Source organism: Wyeomyia smithii, chromosome 3 (assembly GCF_029784165.1).
Source record: "Wyeomyia smithii strain HCP4-BCI-WySm-NY-G18 chromosome 3, ASM2978416v1, whole genome shotgun sequence".
NCBI lineage: Eukaryota > Metazoa > Arthropoda > Insecta > Diptera > Culicidae > Wyeomyia > Wyeomyia smithii.
Genome location: NC_073696.1, coordinates 32,659,148 through 32,675,163, shown reverse-complemented (window position 1 = coordinate 32,675,163; position 16,016 = coordinate 32,659,148). Strand labels below are relative to the sequence as shown.

The window sequence follows — 16,016 nt, the reverse complement described above, 5'->3', positions numbered from 1 at the left end:
CGTTTGGTTGGATGTAGGCGGAAGGGGATAGGACTAAACTGGGGCGTGGATGGATTTCAGGAAAACGTATATAAGGGACATGTAGGATAGGTCACGGCTCGCCAAGACATCACGAACAGGAACAGCCGGCTGCCTACCTTCGGCCTGCAGGGAAGCTATTAATCTAGACCTGGCGTCACGGTGTACAGGGCATGACCAAACAACGTGCTCTATGTCGTGATAACCTTCACCACAGGCACAGATACCACTCTCCCCGAGCCCAACACGACGGAGATGCGCGTCAAATCTATAGTGATTGGACATAAGCCGGGACATCACGCAAATGTAATCCCGACCTACATCCAACCCCTTGAACCACGGGTTCGTCGATACCTTGGGGATTATGGAATGTAACCACCTTCCCAGTTCCCCCTTGGTCCAAGAATTTTGCCAACTGATGATCGTATTCTGACGTACAAATGCGAAAAATTCATTAAAGGCAATTGGTCTTTCATAAATATCACCGTTTGTTGCGCCCACCTTAGCCAAAGAGTCCGCTTTCTCATTACCCGGTATCGAGCAGTGAGAAGGGACCCACGCTAAGGTAATCTGAGTAGATTTTTCGGATAAAGCACTCAGATGTTCCCGTATTTTCCCCAGGAAATACGGAGAGTGCTTAACACCTTTCATCGATCGGAGAGCCTCAATGGAACTGAGACTGTCCGTAAAGATGAAGTAATGGTCCGTGGGCATTTTTTCGATAATCCCTAGGGTGTACTGAACTGCAGTTAATTCTGCGACATAAACAGAAGCAGGATTATCGAGCTTATGGGAGACGGTTAAATTGTTATTGAAGATACCGAAGCCAGTGGACCCATCAAGAAGTGATCCGTCAGTGTAGTACATATTGTCGCAGTTAATGTTTCGATATTTATTGGAAAAAATTTTTGGGATCTGCTGCACGCGTAAATGATCCGGGATTCCACGAGTTTCTTCTATCATGGATGTATCGGAAAACACAGTAGAATCAGAAGTATTTGATAAGTCGACACGATTTGGAATATTCGAAGAAGGGTTAATATTTTGGGACATGTGATTGAAATACAATGCCATAAAACGGGTTTGAGAATTAAGTTCGATTAACCTTTCAAAATTTTCAATCACGGGACGGTTCAAGACCTCACATTTGATTAGAATACGAGAAGACAGGCTCCAGAAGCGGTTTTTCAATGGTAGTACTCCAGCTAAGATCTCTAAACTCATCGTATGGGTCGACGGCATGCAACCCAAGGCGATACGCAAACAACGATATTGTATTCGCTCCAGTTTGATCAAATGTGTGTTTGCTGCGGAGCGGAAGCAGAAACACCCGTACTCAATAACAGACAATATCGTTGTTTGGTAAAGCCTTATAAGGTCTCCTGGGTGGGCTCCCCACCATTGTCCGGTTATTGTACGAAGAAAATTCACTCTTTGTTGACATTTTTTCACGTGACAACCCCAGGTGCCTTTAGAGTCGAACCAGACACCAAGATATTTGTGTACCAAAACCTGAGAAATCGTTTTACCCATTAATTGTGTTTGAAGCTGAGCAGGTTCATGCTTCCTAGAAAAAACTACTATCTTAGTCTTCTCCGGAGAGAATTCGATACCTAGCTGTAAAGCCCAAGCAGTCAAATTGTCCAAGGTATCTTGCAATGGTCCTTGCAAATCGGCAGCTTTGGCTCCTGTAACAGAGATTACACTGTCGTCTTCAAGTTGTCTTATCGTGCATGAGTTTGCCAGACATTCGTCGATGTCATTTACATAAAAGTTGTAAAGAAGGGGGCTTAAACATGAGCCCTGGGGAAGACCCATGTAGCTAATGCGAAAAGTTGCCAAATCGCCATGCGTAAAATGCATGTGCTTTTCGGACAACAAATTGTGCAAAAAATTGTTCAAAATTGGAGAAAATCCTTGTCGGTGAAGTTTACCCGAAAGAATGTCAATAGAAACGGAATCAAAAGCCCCCTTAATGTCAAAGAACGCAGACGCCATTTGTTCTTTGCGAGCATACGCCAGCTGAATATCTGTTGAAAGCAACGCAAGACAATCATTCGTCCCTTTGGCACGGCGGAAGCCAAATTGAGTATCTGATAGTAGACCATTTGATTCGACCCAATGGTCTAAACGACGGAGTATCATTTTTTCCATCAATTTCCGGATACAGGATAGCATTGCAATCGGCCTATAAGAGTTGTGATCAGAAGCTGGTTTCCCTGGTTTTTGGATGGCGATCACCTTCACTTGCCTCCAATCCTGCGGTACAATGTTTTGCTCCAGGAACTTATTGAACAAGTTCAACAAGCGCCTCTTGGCATTGCCGGGTAGATTCTTCAACAAGTTGAATTTGATTCTATCTAACCCAGGCGCGTTATTATTACAGGACAGGAGGGCAACTGAAAATTCTGCCATCGTAAAAGGTGATTCTATCGCGTCGTGGCCCGGAGACGCATCGCGAACAATATTTTGCTCAGGAACAGAGTCCGGACATACTTTCCTGGCAAAATCAAATATCCACCTACTTGAAGACTCCTCGCTTTCGTTGACCGTTACGCGATTCCGCATTCTTCGGGCTGTGTTCCAAAGAGTGCTCATCGATGTCTCCCTCGACGTCTCGTTCACGAACCGACGCCAATATCCACGTTTCTTTGCTTTAGCCAATCTTTTAAGCTTGGTATCAAGCTCCGAATACCGTAAATAGTCGCCAGGTATACCTCCCGTCTGGTAGGCCTTAAACGCGTCGGATCTTTGCGTGTAGACATCGGAGCACTCTTGGTCCCACCACGGAGTGGGAGGCCGTTCTTTGATCGTTACGCCGGGATATTTCTTCGTTTGGGCTTGCAACGCGGCGTCGAGAATCAAGCCCGCGAGGAGGTTGTATTCTGCAGGTGGTGGATGATGTTGAATCGACTCGACCGCTTTTGAAATCATTTTCTCGTATAACTTCCAATCGACATTCCGTGTGAGGTCATACGGAATGTAAATTGGTCGCATGCGAGTTGACCCGTTGTAATTGAAATAAGAATAGGCAGATGGTCGCTACCGTGAGGATCGAGGATTACCTTCCATGTGCAATCCAACCGTAGCGACGTCGAACATAAGGATAGATCCAAAGCGCTTGGGCGCGCTGGAGGTTTCGGGATACGTGTCATTTCACCGTTGTTTGAAATAGTCATGTCGAAGTCATCGCAAAGGTTATAGATTAAAGAGGAGCGGTTATCATTGTAAGGGGAACCCCAAGCCACACCCTGAGAGTTGAAGTCTCCCAAAATCAAACGTGGCGAGGGAAGAAGTTCTATTAAATCAAAGAGCAGCCGTTGCCCAACCTGTGCTCTGGGAGGAATATATATTGAGGCAATACAAAGCTCTTTACCTTGTATTGTCATTTGACATGCGACAACTTCGATGCCTGGAATCGAGGGGAGGTTGATACGATAGAAAGAATAGCACTTTTTAATCCCTAAAAGTACTCCTCCATATGGGGTGTCTCGATCAAGGCGAATAATATTAAAATCATGGAAGTTGAGATCAATATTTGAAGTAAGCCAAGTTTCACAAAGGGAAAATGCATCGCATTTGTTTTTATTTATCAAAACTTTAAACGAATCAATTTTTGGTAAAATACTTCTACAATTCCACTGTAAGACAGAGATAGAATCCTTCATATACGCAGTTGAATTAGGCATCGAAGGATACAATCGCTGCAAGGAGGGGCCATTGGGCAGTCAACTGCTTCAAAAATGATCTAACTGTTGGGAGGAATGCTGTAAGAAAAATTTGAATTGGATCGGGTACATTGAAATTTTCAAAAATCCAGTCCACAATGTCAGAAAATTTCACTAATCCAGAGTTTGTTTCATCAACTGGATGTGCAAAAGGAACAACTGGGGTTTTAGATGTTCCTGGCAGTGCTGGGAACTCCTTCTGGGACTTTAAATTTGCAAGCCCAGGAGGAGTTTGCTTCGGTTTTTCCGCAGCACTGTTTGGTTTGTTCGTACTTTTCATTACACTTTGGGAAATCTTAGGACCTTTACGGGGAAGTTTAGGAGAAGAAACATTTTTCCTCTTCCTAGACTCCCCAGAATTCGCATAAGATGTTCCCGCTGATGAATCGTCAGAATCGGTTTCATCAGAGGACAACAGATCAAAGGGGTTCGATGTTATGGTAGAAGTGGTCACGGTCTTCTTCAGCATCTCAGCGTAAGAACGCTTTGAACGCTCCTTAAGTGACCGCTTGATTTTATCTCTGCGCTGCATGTACACCGGGCATGTGGAGAGCTCATGCTGATTTTTGACGGAGTGTAAACTTTTTTACCGCCGACGAGAGACATGGACCGCAATTGCTTACAATCCAAAATCTTCGCCTGTGTTTCGGTATTTTTAAAGCAACCGGTTGCGCTTTTTAGGATACACTCGACAGACAGACTCGAATCGGTTATGACACCGTCGATCTCCACGTCTCGAGCGGGTATGTAAACGCGATACTCGCGTGTGAAGAGCTCAGAGCAAGCGATAGCATTGGCCTGTGCCAGATCACTGACCACGACACGGAGCTTGTTAGGTCGGACCTTGGAAATTTCGGTCACGGCCTTGTACCCCTTCGTCAGGTCTTTAGAAATTTGCAGTATGTTTAATCGCTTTGAATTCACTCCTGCCTTTGGACGAAAATAAACAGTATAGCTGCCCTGTTGAGATCCGTCCGGGTAAAGCCTGGGGCGAGGGAGGACTGGGGATGAACAGGGGAGGGGGTAACAGAAGGGTCAGGGTCAGGGGGGTTCGGGGATGGTGGCACGGGAGGCGAGGGATCTATATCCATCGCGCTAAATGTAGCGCACTAGCGCCGACAAGAACACGTACCTATTTACTTCTTCCTTCCAGCAGTGGTTGTCCGATCGTTCGAAGCTGCACCCAAAGCAGCCAGCAGCACCAATACAGCCAGCAGCAGTGAGCCGGGTGTGAGATCACTCAGCACAGCGCACGACTCGACTGTCAACTGATGGCCTTGAATTAGAAAGATCTATTCACTGTGCACAGATCAAAACTGCAGCTGGTATTTTGCACCAATACAGCCAAAGTTGCGAGCCGGGTACAGAACGTAGCGACACAACTCACAATCTAGTTGGCCTTTAGCGCGAATAATACACTCTTTTGTTTGGCTATTCGTACACACGGACCGGATTGTAATAGAACAACCATTTTGCACGTCCGTTTCTGTCGAGTGTTCGACGCGGAATGATGTGATTTCTTGATCGGGTTGGTTTTCCTGGGACATTTTTGGATAACGTTATTTGCGCATGTTTTTCACCCTGTACTTTGAAACATTCTTGAAGCGAAACAGTTCACTGATATTATCTATATTCCATTTGAAGTTGTGAATAAATATGTCATGTTTCATAAAGTATTGAATTTGAGGTATTTGGTTTTGAAAATCGCAAGTAATTTAACATACAAACATTTCCCGTTTTGGCTCAATCTCACCCCCGTGGCTTAATCTCACCCCGGCAGACGGTACCAACAAAGCTTAAAACAAGTTGGGCAGGATAAAAAATTAAGCAAAAATGTTGAAAACGAAATATAATAACGAAAATAGAACTACTTGAAACTGTTTCTTGGCCTCTGGTCATCATCCCGTCATTCAGGTTCTGGAAGTATCAGTTTAAGTTTCAAAAAATGTCTGTGTCTCTATTGATCATAAATGTGAAGATTCTGGTTTTTACAATATCAAGTCATGTTTAATCTTTGGTATGAAAACGAACCCGAAATTTGGTTTGTTAAAATTAAATTTAAAAAAGAACACGGTTAAACCGTTTGTTTACCCTTCCAAATTTAATCTTAGCTTATTAAAATTGAACCAACCCGTCTTTGAATTCATGAGCCACTGTTCCGACTATATAATTTTCCTTTCGCGTAAATCCATATAATCAAAACACTAATATGTTAAACAACAGCCGTAAACCTTTTCTACCCAGTTAGACTGGAATAACAGCGCACTTCATTGATGCGATTGCGGCATCATCACAAAACATAAAAGCTAAACACGCACCAATTAAAAAGACCTCACAGCATTACTAATTCACGTCTGAGCCACTGGCAAATTGGCGAAATTGTATACAGCTGATTATTTATTTTCCAAAATCTCTCCTCCGATCTCGACTCGACCGGCCAAAAACTGTCAGCTGAGTTTACAGCAAATTGGAGAGCAATAAAAATACGCTCCATCTATTTGAGACTTAATTACATTCGGCTATAGTCGTTTCTTTATGCTCATCATAAAGTTTCGCTTGCTCACTTCAGCCTATGGTAGTTAGTAATAGTCGACGACGAGGTTGCTGCTTTTTCCGTTTTTTTTTTTGTCGATTTTTGTTTTCGTCGGACGGATCCGTCCGCAATGGAGGAACTAATTTGTAGCAGTACTCTGCCTATTACCACGCTCTGGCCACTATTTTACCCCTCACTGCACAAATAACAGTTCGTACTTGCCATTCGCGCTGTATCACAGTGGTTTGTCGCTGGTAGTGTTAGTTTGGTGGGGAACAGCGAGAAAAAGTTCGTTAAAGTGGTTATTTTTAATCGGTAACATTTCACGGTCCCGTTTTGCTGAATTGGATGATTGTTGGTGAATTACTGGATCTACTAAACCTTGGTCAAAAAGTGAATTGTGGGAGATTGTTCAGATATTTAAACTAAACAATTGGACTTCGAACATAAAAGTGCATTTTTTTTTCAAGTCTTTCAATTTATATTTTTTTGTATATGTTGGTGTTAACTTTATTTTTTATATTTGCAACTATATTTTGGAAAAAAAAGTTACCTATGGTTCACCCAAAATATTGTCTAGCTGTATTGATCGGACGACACAAAATCTGGGGAATATAGTGGGCGAGAGAGGAATTCCCATTTGAAGAAATGTTCATGTAAGTTTTACCAGTTCGTGGCCGAGCGTTGTCATGCAGTAGAATCCCTTATTCGTGGCTCTGTTCGTGTTGTGACTGATTTTCGCGCAGTGCTTGGCTTTGGATTCGATGCCGTTCTCTAATGATGGTTTCGTTCAGTTTCAACAGCTCATAATAAATAACTCCAACCTGTTTCCACCAAATATACGGCATAACCCTTGCAGCGTATATATCCGGCCGAGCCCACAACGAAGAAACATAATCGGGCAGTCCCTACGATTTTCTTTTCTTTCGGTTGCTGTAAAAGCAAAACCTTGGTTCCGATTCGGAACTTGACCTTTTGTTTGTTATACACAGACATCGCAGCCAACTGTTTAGTGTACAGGACAATTGCGGGGCTAGCGCTATGACCCTACTGACACTAACAGTCTCTCCCGAGCCGAGACTAGAACCTACGACGACTGGCTTGTTTCGGTTGCTGTAATGATTCCTTTTTTTATCACCCGTCACAATGTGATGAGGAAAACTCTTCCTTTTTTACCGCTGGAACAGCGTTGTTTACAGGCTAGAAAACGACGCTCAACGCCAATTGGCCTCATATTATAAGGAACCCAAGTTCCTTGCTTCTGAATCATTCCCAAAGCATGCAATTGCTTGGAAATGGCTCGGCGGCTAACTCGCAATACCGAAGCAAGCTATTCTTCCGTTTAGCATGAACTCTCACCGAGCAATACACCCAATTCAGCGTCTTCGGCCATCCTTCATGCGGTAAGTCATCAACATCAGAATTACCGTATTTTAAAGCGACGGTACCACGGTACGGTACGTTGTTTCACTTAGTGGAGCATTTCCGTAAAGTGTTTTTTAACTCTCGATGCGCTTCAGTCGCCGTTTTCATTAAACGAAATGAGAAAGTAACACTTCCCGCAAATAACGACTAGTTGGCACCAAATCAGACATTTTCATACAACTAAAAGTATACGACACCACAATAAAATCACTAACATGTTAAAGCGGTTTGTAAACCATAGGTCTTAGCTTGATTCATCACGTGTCAGATATGGGGCCGTCCACATTCCACGTGGACAGAAAATTTGTTAGTCTAGGCCTACCCTACCCCCTCCGTGGACAACCGTGGACATTGGCAAAACGTCCGTTCCTCCTCTTATATATTTTTAATATTTTTTTGCAGATGAAGTTGAAAACGTTCGGTCATCTCGTTTATTTAGTGATTAAGCGTAGAAAATGACTGCAAAAAATAGCAATAACAATTTCAGATTCGTCCCAAACCACCTAGACGAAAAAAATGAAAAACCAGAGAGTTGGTCTGTGAAGTGAAGAAGTGAAAAGAATCCCATCAAAATTCTGTCAAAAAGAGCTGTGAAACGTACCAAAAGATCGGGAAAAGTCAAAGCAAAATTTATTCCAAATTTTGCTGTTATTGGTTCCGAAGTTGGAAGAGACTAAAAACATAAATGGTTTCGAACGTTGTGGGGTATTTTTGTTAATTTAAAAAGGCCGAAAGCTACTATTAAAATTTATCCCAAACTAACCTCGAAAAACCTTTAAAATGATTCCTAAAGGTAGAAAGAAAACATACAAATGTTTAAACTGGAAACATCCCTGAAATACAGAAGAACAGAAATTTGAATATAACTTTAAGTGACTTTTAGACATGTTAGTTGAGGGAGAAAAACAAGAAATCTAAAAACGTTTTGAAGGTAACAAAAAATTTGAAAATGAAAGGAATTATAAATTTTCCTGTAACCGGTTTGAACCTTTCCTAAACAAGAAGAAAGTTCTTATTTTAGTCCAAAAAATGGAAATTCCTTGGACAAAAGACGAAAATAATAACAGAGCAATAAAATTTACATAAAATTCACAAATGGAAGCTGATTATTATTTCCAAAATTTTCATACATATTATCGAACGCATTTCATACTTTAACTCAAGAAACCAGAAAAAAAAACTCCGAATTCAGCTGGAACATTTACGAAAAATATCAGTGCATGATTTCAAGTTTTACTGAAAATAAACGAAAGCGTCCAGAAGAACAGAACAATTTTAATTTAAACCAAACGCTACTAAAAGCTGGAAAACCCAATGAGAAAAACAACCAAAAATGCACCCGGAAATTACTGAAAATACTTTAAAAGCTAACGAATAAATACGTAATTAGGCCACAGAGGAATTGGTTTCAAATAAATAAATAAATACTTAAATTCTGAATTCAGCTCAAAATGGATGCAAAACGACTCTAAATACTAGAAAAAGCCAACAATGGAAATAATGGTTTAATACGTTTTAACTAGACAGAAAAAGTCAAAATAAAATATGATCAAAACTTGAACAAAAGGGCTCATGCTTCTTAGGTATAAGAAACAGAAGAGAATAAAAATTGGTCCCTTAATATATAAAAAAAAAATCTCTGAAAAAACGAATGAAGTAAACTAGTATGTTGAATTAACTAGAAATGCTCGAGAACGCTCTGGAATCAAGAAAAAAAATATAATAAAGAAATGATCTTTAATTTGGTGCATTTTATCTACTCTACCTTACCAAAACTACCTACTTTACCGAAGATACGTCATTTGGGGTAAAACGTTCCTTGAAGAATTTTTTTTCGCAAAATGCCGACAAAATCAAAATTGCAAGAACTCGAATTTAACTTGAAAGATTTACTAAAAACTTAGATTATCACTCCAGTTAGATACGAACTTAAGTGACAGATAGATTTTCATGATGAAAAAAAAATTTTTTTTTTCTTTGAATATATTTTTTCGATTTTCGGGGTACTATTTTCTCTACAGAAATCAGTCCAGAACCCAAAATTAACATTTTATAAAACAACTAAAGAGCTTTTATTTGATATAAAGTTCATTTGCATCATTTGGAAACTGACTAAAAAGGACTGATGTTTTTCTTGACTTTTTCACTAAGTTTTAAGAAAAGCATCAAACCTGGTAAAAGACATTATCGATAAGACGGTTGCTGAAATACTGCAATATTTCGAGTTTTGTTGAAGCAAGTGAAGTAAGTTATTGTTTGAGTTTCATGTTCATCTTTTTAACTTGATTTATTTTTAAATTTATTGCCATCGGTCTCATTCTTCGCTTTTTTTCAGAGTGTTGGCAAAAATCATGTTACTCTGGCTGCTGTTGTATTAATAAAAAATAAACAATCATTTGGAAAAATCACGACTTTAAACACTAACGCTTAACAACATACTCATGATGTTCTTCAACGTTCATCAAAGCACCATCTTCCTTTATGCTAAGTTTTGCCTTTTTTACCTTGTTTGATGCTTTTCTTGAAACTTAGTGAGAAAGCCAAGAAAATCTTTAGTTTTTTTAGTCTGTTTCCAAATGATGCATCTTTGTTTTATATCAAATAAAAGCTCTTTAGTTGTTTAATAAAATGCTCTTCGGGTTGGACTGTTTACTGTAGAGAAAATAGCACCCCGAAAATCGCCATGTATTTACCAAGATAAAATTTTTTTTTTCGTCATGTAAATTTATTTGTCACTTTTGTCATCGTGCCCTTGAGCGTGTATTTCACTAGAGTGATAATCTAAATTTTCAATACATATCTAACCCGAGTTCTTGCAATTTTGGTGATTTTGACGGCATTTTTCTAAAAAAAGCTCTTCAAGGAACGTTTTACCCCAAATGGCGTATCTTCTGGTAAAGTAGATAATTCTGGTAAGGTAGAGTGATTATCCAAATTTTCAGCAAAATCTGCCATGTCTAGCAGGAAATATAGCGGGGGCCTAGTGTGGTTGGTAACGTCTCCGCCAACCACGCTCGACGCCTGGGTTCGAATCCCACCGCCGACATAGGTGTCGATGGTTGTGAGGTGGCGTGATCCACTCATTACCAACCCAACTGGTCTAGATTCAATCCTAGCCGACACCGGGAGATTTTCTGAGGCGAAAAATCTCTGGGATCACGCCTTCCATCGCATGAGGAAGTAAAGCCGTTGGCGCCGGTCCGTTTATAAACGGGTCGTGAGTTAGGGACCTGGGTGTGGAGTCGCCTCCCTGGGCGTCGGTAATTGGCCACAACAGTGGCGGAAATAGACCGACGGAAAATAAGCGAGAATAAAAAAAAATAGCAGGAAATATAGGATTTTTGAAAAAAAACCTTCTAGGGCCGTTTTACCCCATTTGGCACACTTGGCTTATACATGACATTAAAGCTCCTGAACTGCTCTACAAAACGCTATATTCAGATATTTTTTCTAGCGATGTTGAGAAGAGTACGATGACCCTGAAAATTGACAATTTTTAAAAGAAAAATACATTTTTTTCGTCATGCTACCTCTTTGCCGTATATTGTGATCATGCGTTTTGAAGTACTCTTAGTGTAGAATAATACCACAAATTTTTAGAAAAATCCATCAAATCTAGCAGGAGTTATTGCACTTTTTAGTATTTGGACGTTCTTGGACATATCATTTTCAAAGACCGTTTTACCCCAGTTAACCTCAATAGAAAAAATTGAAATTTTGCAAAACTTCCTACCTTGAATAGACAAACAAACGCTGAAAATTTCAGCCCAATCGGAAAACATCAAAACAACGTCCCTCAGAAAGGCGGTTGCGGTTCTCTCGAACTGGCTCTTATTAGATGTTTTTAAATTTATCTCAAATGGCAATGATTCTAACCCGGAATAACTATAGAATTTTAATGTATTTTTTTGGAAGATTTCCTTTTCACGTGGACATTATCATTAATAAAGAAAATAACAAAATAGCATTCGTCGTTTTATCTCAAGCTGCACAAATCATGAATTGCACAGTTTGCGAAAAAAACCTGAATCCTCTTACTGAGTCCTCTCAATCCGTAATGAAATGCCAAGCTTAAGAAGATGACTACGGTGCGACACTATACTGACGACTGTTCTCTCTTTTTACTCTAACAGCCTCATGAATTAGCTTTTCATGAGAGCTCACGTACAGCTAAAGCTCACAGAAGGCAACGGAGCTGTCTTTTCTTGCACACGACAGCTCATTCTTGCTCGTTTGGCTTTGCATGTGTGTGCTGTCGTCAGTGGCTACCGAACGTATGGGGAGCAGGGAGAGCTGTGCAATACTACGAGAGCCGAATTGGTTTGAATGTTTTTGTTACGGAAAGACAGTCATTTTTAGAAGCCTGCGTGGTGCATTTGTTTTCTCTCAGAAACCACTTCCAGAAAACAGATACATGCTTAGATTACATCAGCTCTTAGACGCGAGTCGCTTGTTGTATTTTTCTCTGCCTACACCCATCGTTAGGGGCAGAAAGGATACCAACAGGAAAATATAATGCTGACTGAATAGCAGCATAGATGCGGTGAGAGAGAAATTGTTATGGAATAGACTACTTTGGCTGCGGTTGAGTTGAGTGAGAGTAGGAGAATATACTCTGTGACACTGTCATTTTATCTCTTTTTTCACAACAAAATCACGATCATCAGCCAAATGAATACGAATAGATCGAATATACCGAGTTGTGTAATAGAGAAACACGGGTTGTGGTTTACACTCACAGCAAAAATATATTGTAACGAGGAAGGCGGAGAGACTATACCGACACTATTCGATGTCGACGCATCTTAGCATTGATTTGTAAATGTTCAAAATCGCTAGAAGTAATATTTTTTCATCGCTGATTATCATTACCACCTCCCTCCTTCATGGGGACAAGCGTGAATATTAAATTTGTGTCCACGTGGAATGTGCATATGTCAAAATCAATCAGCATTTACTGATGGCGCCATATATTGATATATACCGAGAACTTAGTTGCGCACCTAATAATTCTTTAGTATATTCTTATTTCTTTTGCCTACTAGGCGGTTGCTGTATTATGTCAATGGTTTCGCAATGTAGATTGTACTGGCGACCTTTTTCCGAAAAAAAAATCCCGTATTCTAAGATGCCACGAGGGTGTATAAAAGTTGAGTCGTAGGAGTAATGCAGCTGAATCTATCAACATTACAAATTCGCGACGTTGCTTAAGTGTTTGCTGATGAATGAACATGCAATGAGAGAAAAGGCAGTGCAATTCCAGCTGCGAAGATGAAATGAGGTTGGACAAATCATTCCAGATTAGATTACAATATTACACAATAGGTCTTACTTATGTAGTATATTATAGCTTGATACCTATACACGTTTTAGAAATTGTGTTTAAACCGCCCAATAGAGCCCAGAAATTTTTGCGTTTCTGATAATAAAGTTCTATTGTTCTGCAAAGGTTGGCTTGATGTCTACGAACACTCCTCCTAAGTTGCATTTGTGGTTCGGTTTTCTAAAAATTTCACACTACGTGTTCACATATCACTTACATACAAAATAAATAAAAGTGGCCCCTTATGTATACCCTGGGGCACCCAAGAGGTGACTGAAATGGTTTTTTAAAGCATACTATTTGTTTGCGTTTCGTTGAATATGGGTGGAGCAAACTCGAAAGTTGAGACTCTATTCTCATTTTTTGCAGCTTGAAGAGTAACAAGACCCCAAGTTTGAGGGAATTTCCCACTTTAAAAGGCATTTCAAAGGTAAGATCTGCGTTTCAAAGTGTAAGATCTGCAATTAAAACACATCTAAGCTTTTAAATACTTCGAATGCTGATTGACTGATATGTTAGTTAGATAGTTAGTTTTTTAGGAAATGAATGCAAAGAAATCACTTTTTAATTTCGTATTTCCGCAGTTGAAAATTATTAAGTTTTATTTGATGTAGGTTGAAAAGTAGAGTTTTGTCAAATAGAATTTTCGGAAAATGACTAGGATACTAAATTGATTACCTATAATGATGAACCAAATATGAAAAATCTTTGTTTTGAGAAAAAAGTATTTCAATTTTTGAACTCAAATTTTGTTTATCAATCCATCTAGGTTCGCACAAAATACTTTGTCTTTTTTAATAAAGAGGTTTCGATTTTTTGTGACTGGTAGTTGGTATGCAAAGTTTTATAGAAGCATGGAAATGAATCTGCCAAATCGAATTTTAAATTTTAATTTAAAGGTGAAATCATCATAAAGGTTCAAGATCAAATACATCAAATCATAACCTTCGAGATAAAATACATGAAATGTGATTATTATAGATTGTATTTTAACATTCTATTTAACCATAACAAAAATTCAAATTTAGTTGGAAAAGGTTCAAAATTGTTTCTTCTTTTCTTGTTAAGCAATCTAGCAACTTGACTAGCATATATTCCGTACGGAATGGCAATTTGGGCCACTAGCTGTTCACTTCCATCCCACAGTGCTCCCGATTGGTTATCACTCGGGTACATGACGCTCTGCTGCTGCTGCTGCTACTATTGGCACTGCTCTCGGCCGCTCGGTCGTTCCAATGTACCGTACCGAGCGGAGTTTCCTTCGAGCGGCCGCCGGTGATTGCAGAGTTCCTGCACGCGCGCATCGCTGATTTTCTCTCCGCTTACGTTTTCTGTTTTCGTTCGAATTTCGTCGCGATCATAACAAAACATTGAAACTTTGGTTGGTTGGTTGGTTGGCTGGTTGATTGCTGCTCGCGGGAGACAGTCGTTCGTCGTTTGTGAAAGTGGAAATTTTGTAGCTGCGGATCCTGTGGTGCTGCTGCCGGTGTGTTGCATTATGAGAACCAAGACTCAATGACAAACGTCGAATGCGCCGACTATTGGTGCGTCAGCAGTCGTTGCGGGGTACCGCAGTTTGATGACGTTTCGGGTGACATATGATGCGTTTCGTATTGTTTTAAGAATATTTGGTTAGGTGTTTTTCGTTTGAATTCGCTAAGTGGTGGCTGTCTATACGACCAAACTCGTGATGGTGTGGCAGTTAAAAATAAAGCTGGTCTAATTAATTACCGGCAAAGTGTTCATGGCTTGGTGCTGATGTTATCACTCGTGTGGGATGTGTTGTAGTTGAAAATGTTATGTGCGAGAGATTAGATCTTCGAGCGGGCATGTGAATACTGTCGCCTGCACATATGTGGTAGTGTAAAAACAATGACGTGGTGAAGGTTTATTTGTGTTGAAGTTTTTTTTTTGCGAGATTTTTTATTCGATTAATATACAATAATGTAGAGTAAATCTCGTGCATATCTGATAAGAAAAGTGATGCAAATAACGTCGCAGTTGCTGTGATAGTGTAGCTGTACAAAACCGTTCAGTTTAATTTATATTCGGCCATTACTTAATTCAATGGTAATCACTTTTCGGAACTGCTAATGGAAATCAAGTTACCGCGTCATGGACTACATACGCTGTGAGCAAGTAAGTTGAGGCGATCTCTTCAAAAATAACACGCATAATCAATAATAATACAGTTAAAATCTTTCAATTTATAATGTTGCCATAGATATCATTACTGTTTTACTGCCCATCCACCAATGGGTACGCAACGGACCCTAATTGTTCAACTGCGATTCGAATCTAATCATTTCAACTACGCCGTGAACAGTCCAAAAGTATCAAGTACCGCTTGCTAAACTTTTCCCGTCACTTTTGATCGCTGTTACCGTTTGTCTCGGTGCAGAATTGCTTTTTATTTGTTTTCCTAATAGCGGAACCTTTATTTAATGAAAGTGTGGATCGGGATAGTAAGTTAACTTCAATTTATATATTGCTGAGATCGTGTGTTCTACTTTTTCATTCACACTCTCGTTCGCTGGTTCCGCAGTTTTTTTTGTGTGGTTCAAACAACCGAAGAAGAAGGGTAAACGAATCGTCATATTAAATTTTCCGGTCCCGTGCAAATAACGGAAGTGAGGAGATGATAAATCATAATTGATGGAATAATTTACCTGACTTGCAGAGCGGTGGCTATCGGTGGCGTGAGATTCAGCTCTGCAGCTGAAGACCGGTAGATCGAAATTTACGAACGAACGTATCTTGTTGATCAAATCTTGGGGGTCTGAGTTAACTTAATTTCAATCCTCTCAGTTTGTTTTTCCCGAGCATTTTCGGTGTAAAATCGGCGAACCACTTTTATTGCGATGTGTTTTACCGTGTACTAACCCGATTATTTTCTATCATGTTCTTACTATTTATTTTTTCGAATATCAAAAACGACAAATACAACAACAATATTTTTTTGGCTTAAAAAATATCACCGATGAAATAC

General features: G+C 39.9%; 1 protein-coding gene across 3 annotated transcripts in view; it reads left to right on the top strand.

Annotated features, from left to right (window-relative positions):
• Positions 1 to 16,016, top strand: part of LOC129732314 (uncharacterized) — a 214,329-nt gene that overhangs the window by 85,360 nt on the left and 112,953 nt on the right. The window contains exon 1 of one of the 3 annotated variants that reach the window (XM_055693115.1): positions 14,336 to 15,166. The exons of the other annotated variants lie outside the window; for them this stretch is intronic. Coding sequence (XP_055549090.1) covers positions 15,143 to 15,166 — 24 coding nt within the window. The 5' untranslated portion in view covers positions 14,336 to 15,142. Of the gene's footprint in view, positions 1 to 14,335; positions 15,167 to 16,016 lie in introns of those variants that run through there. 3 annotated transcript variants of the gene reach the window in all.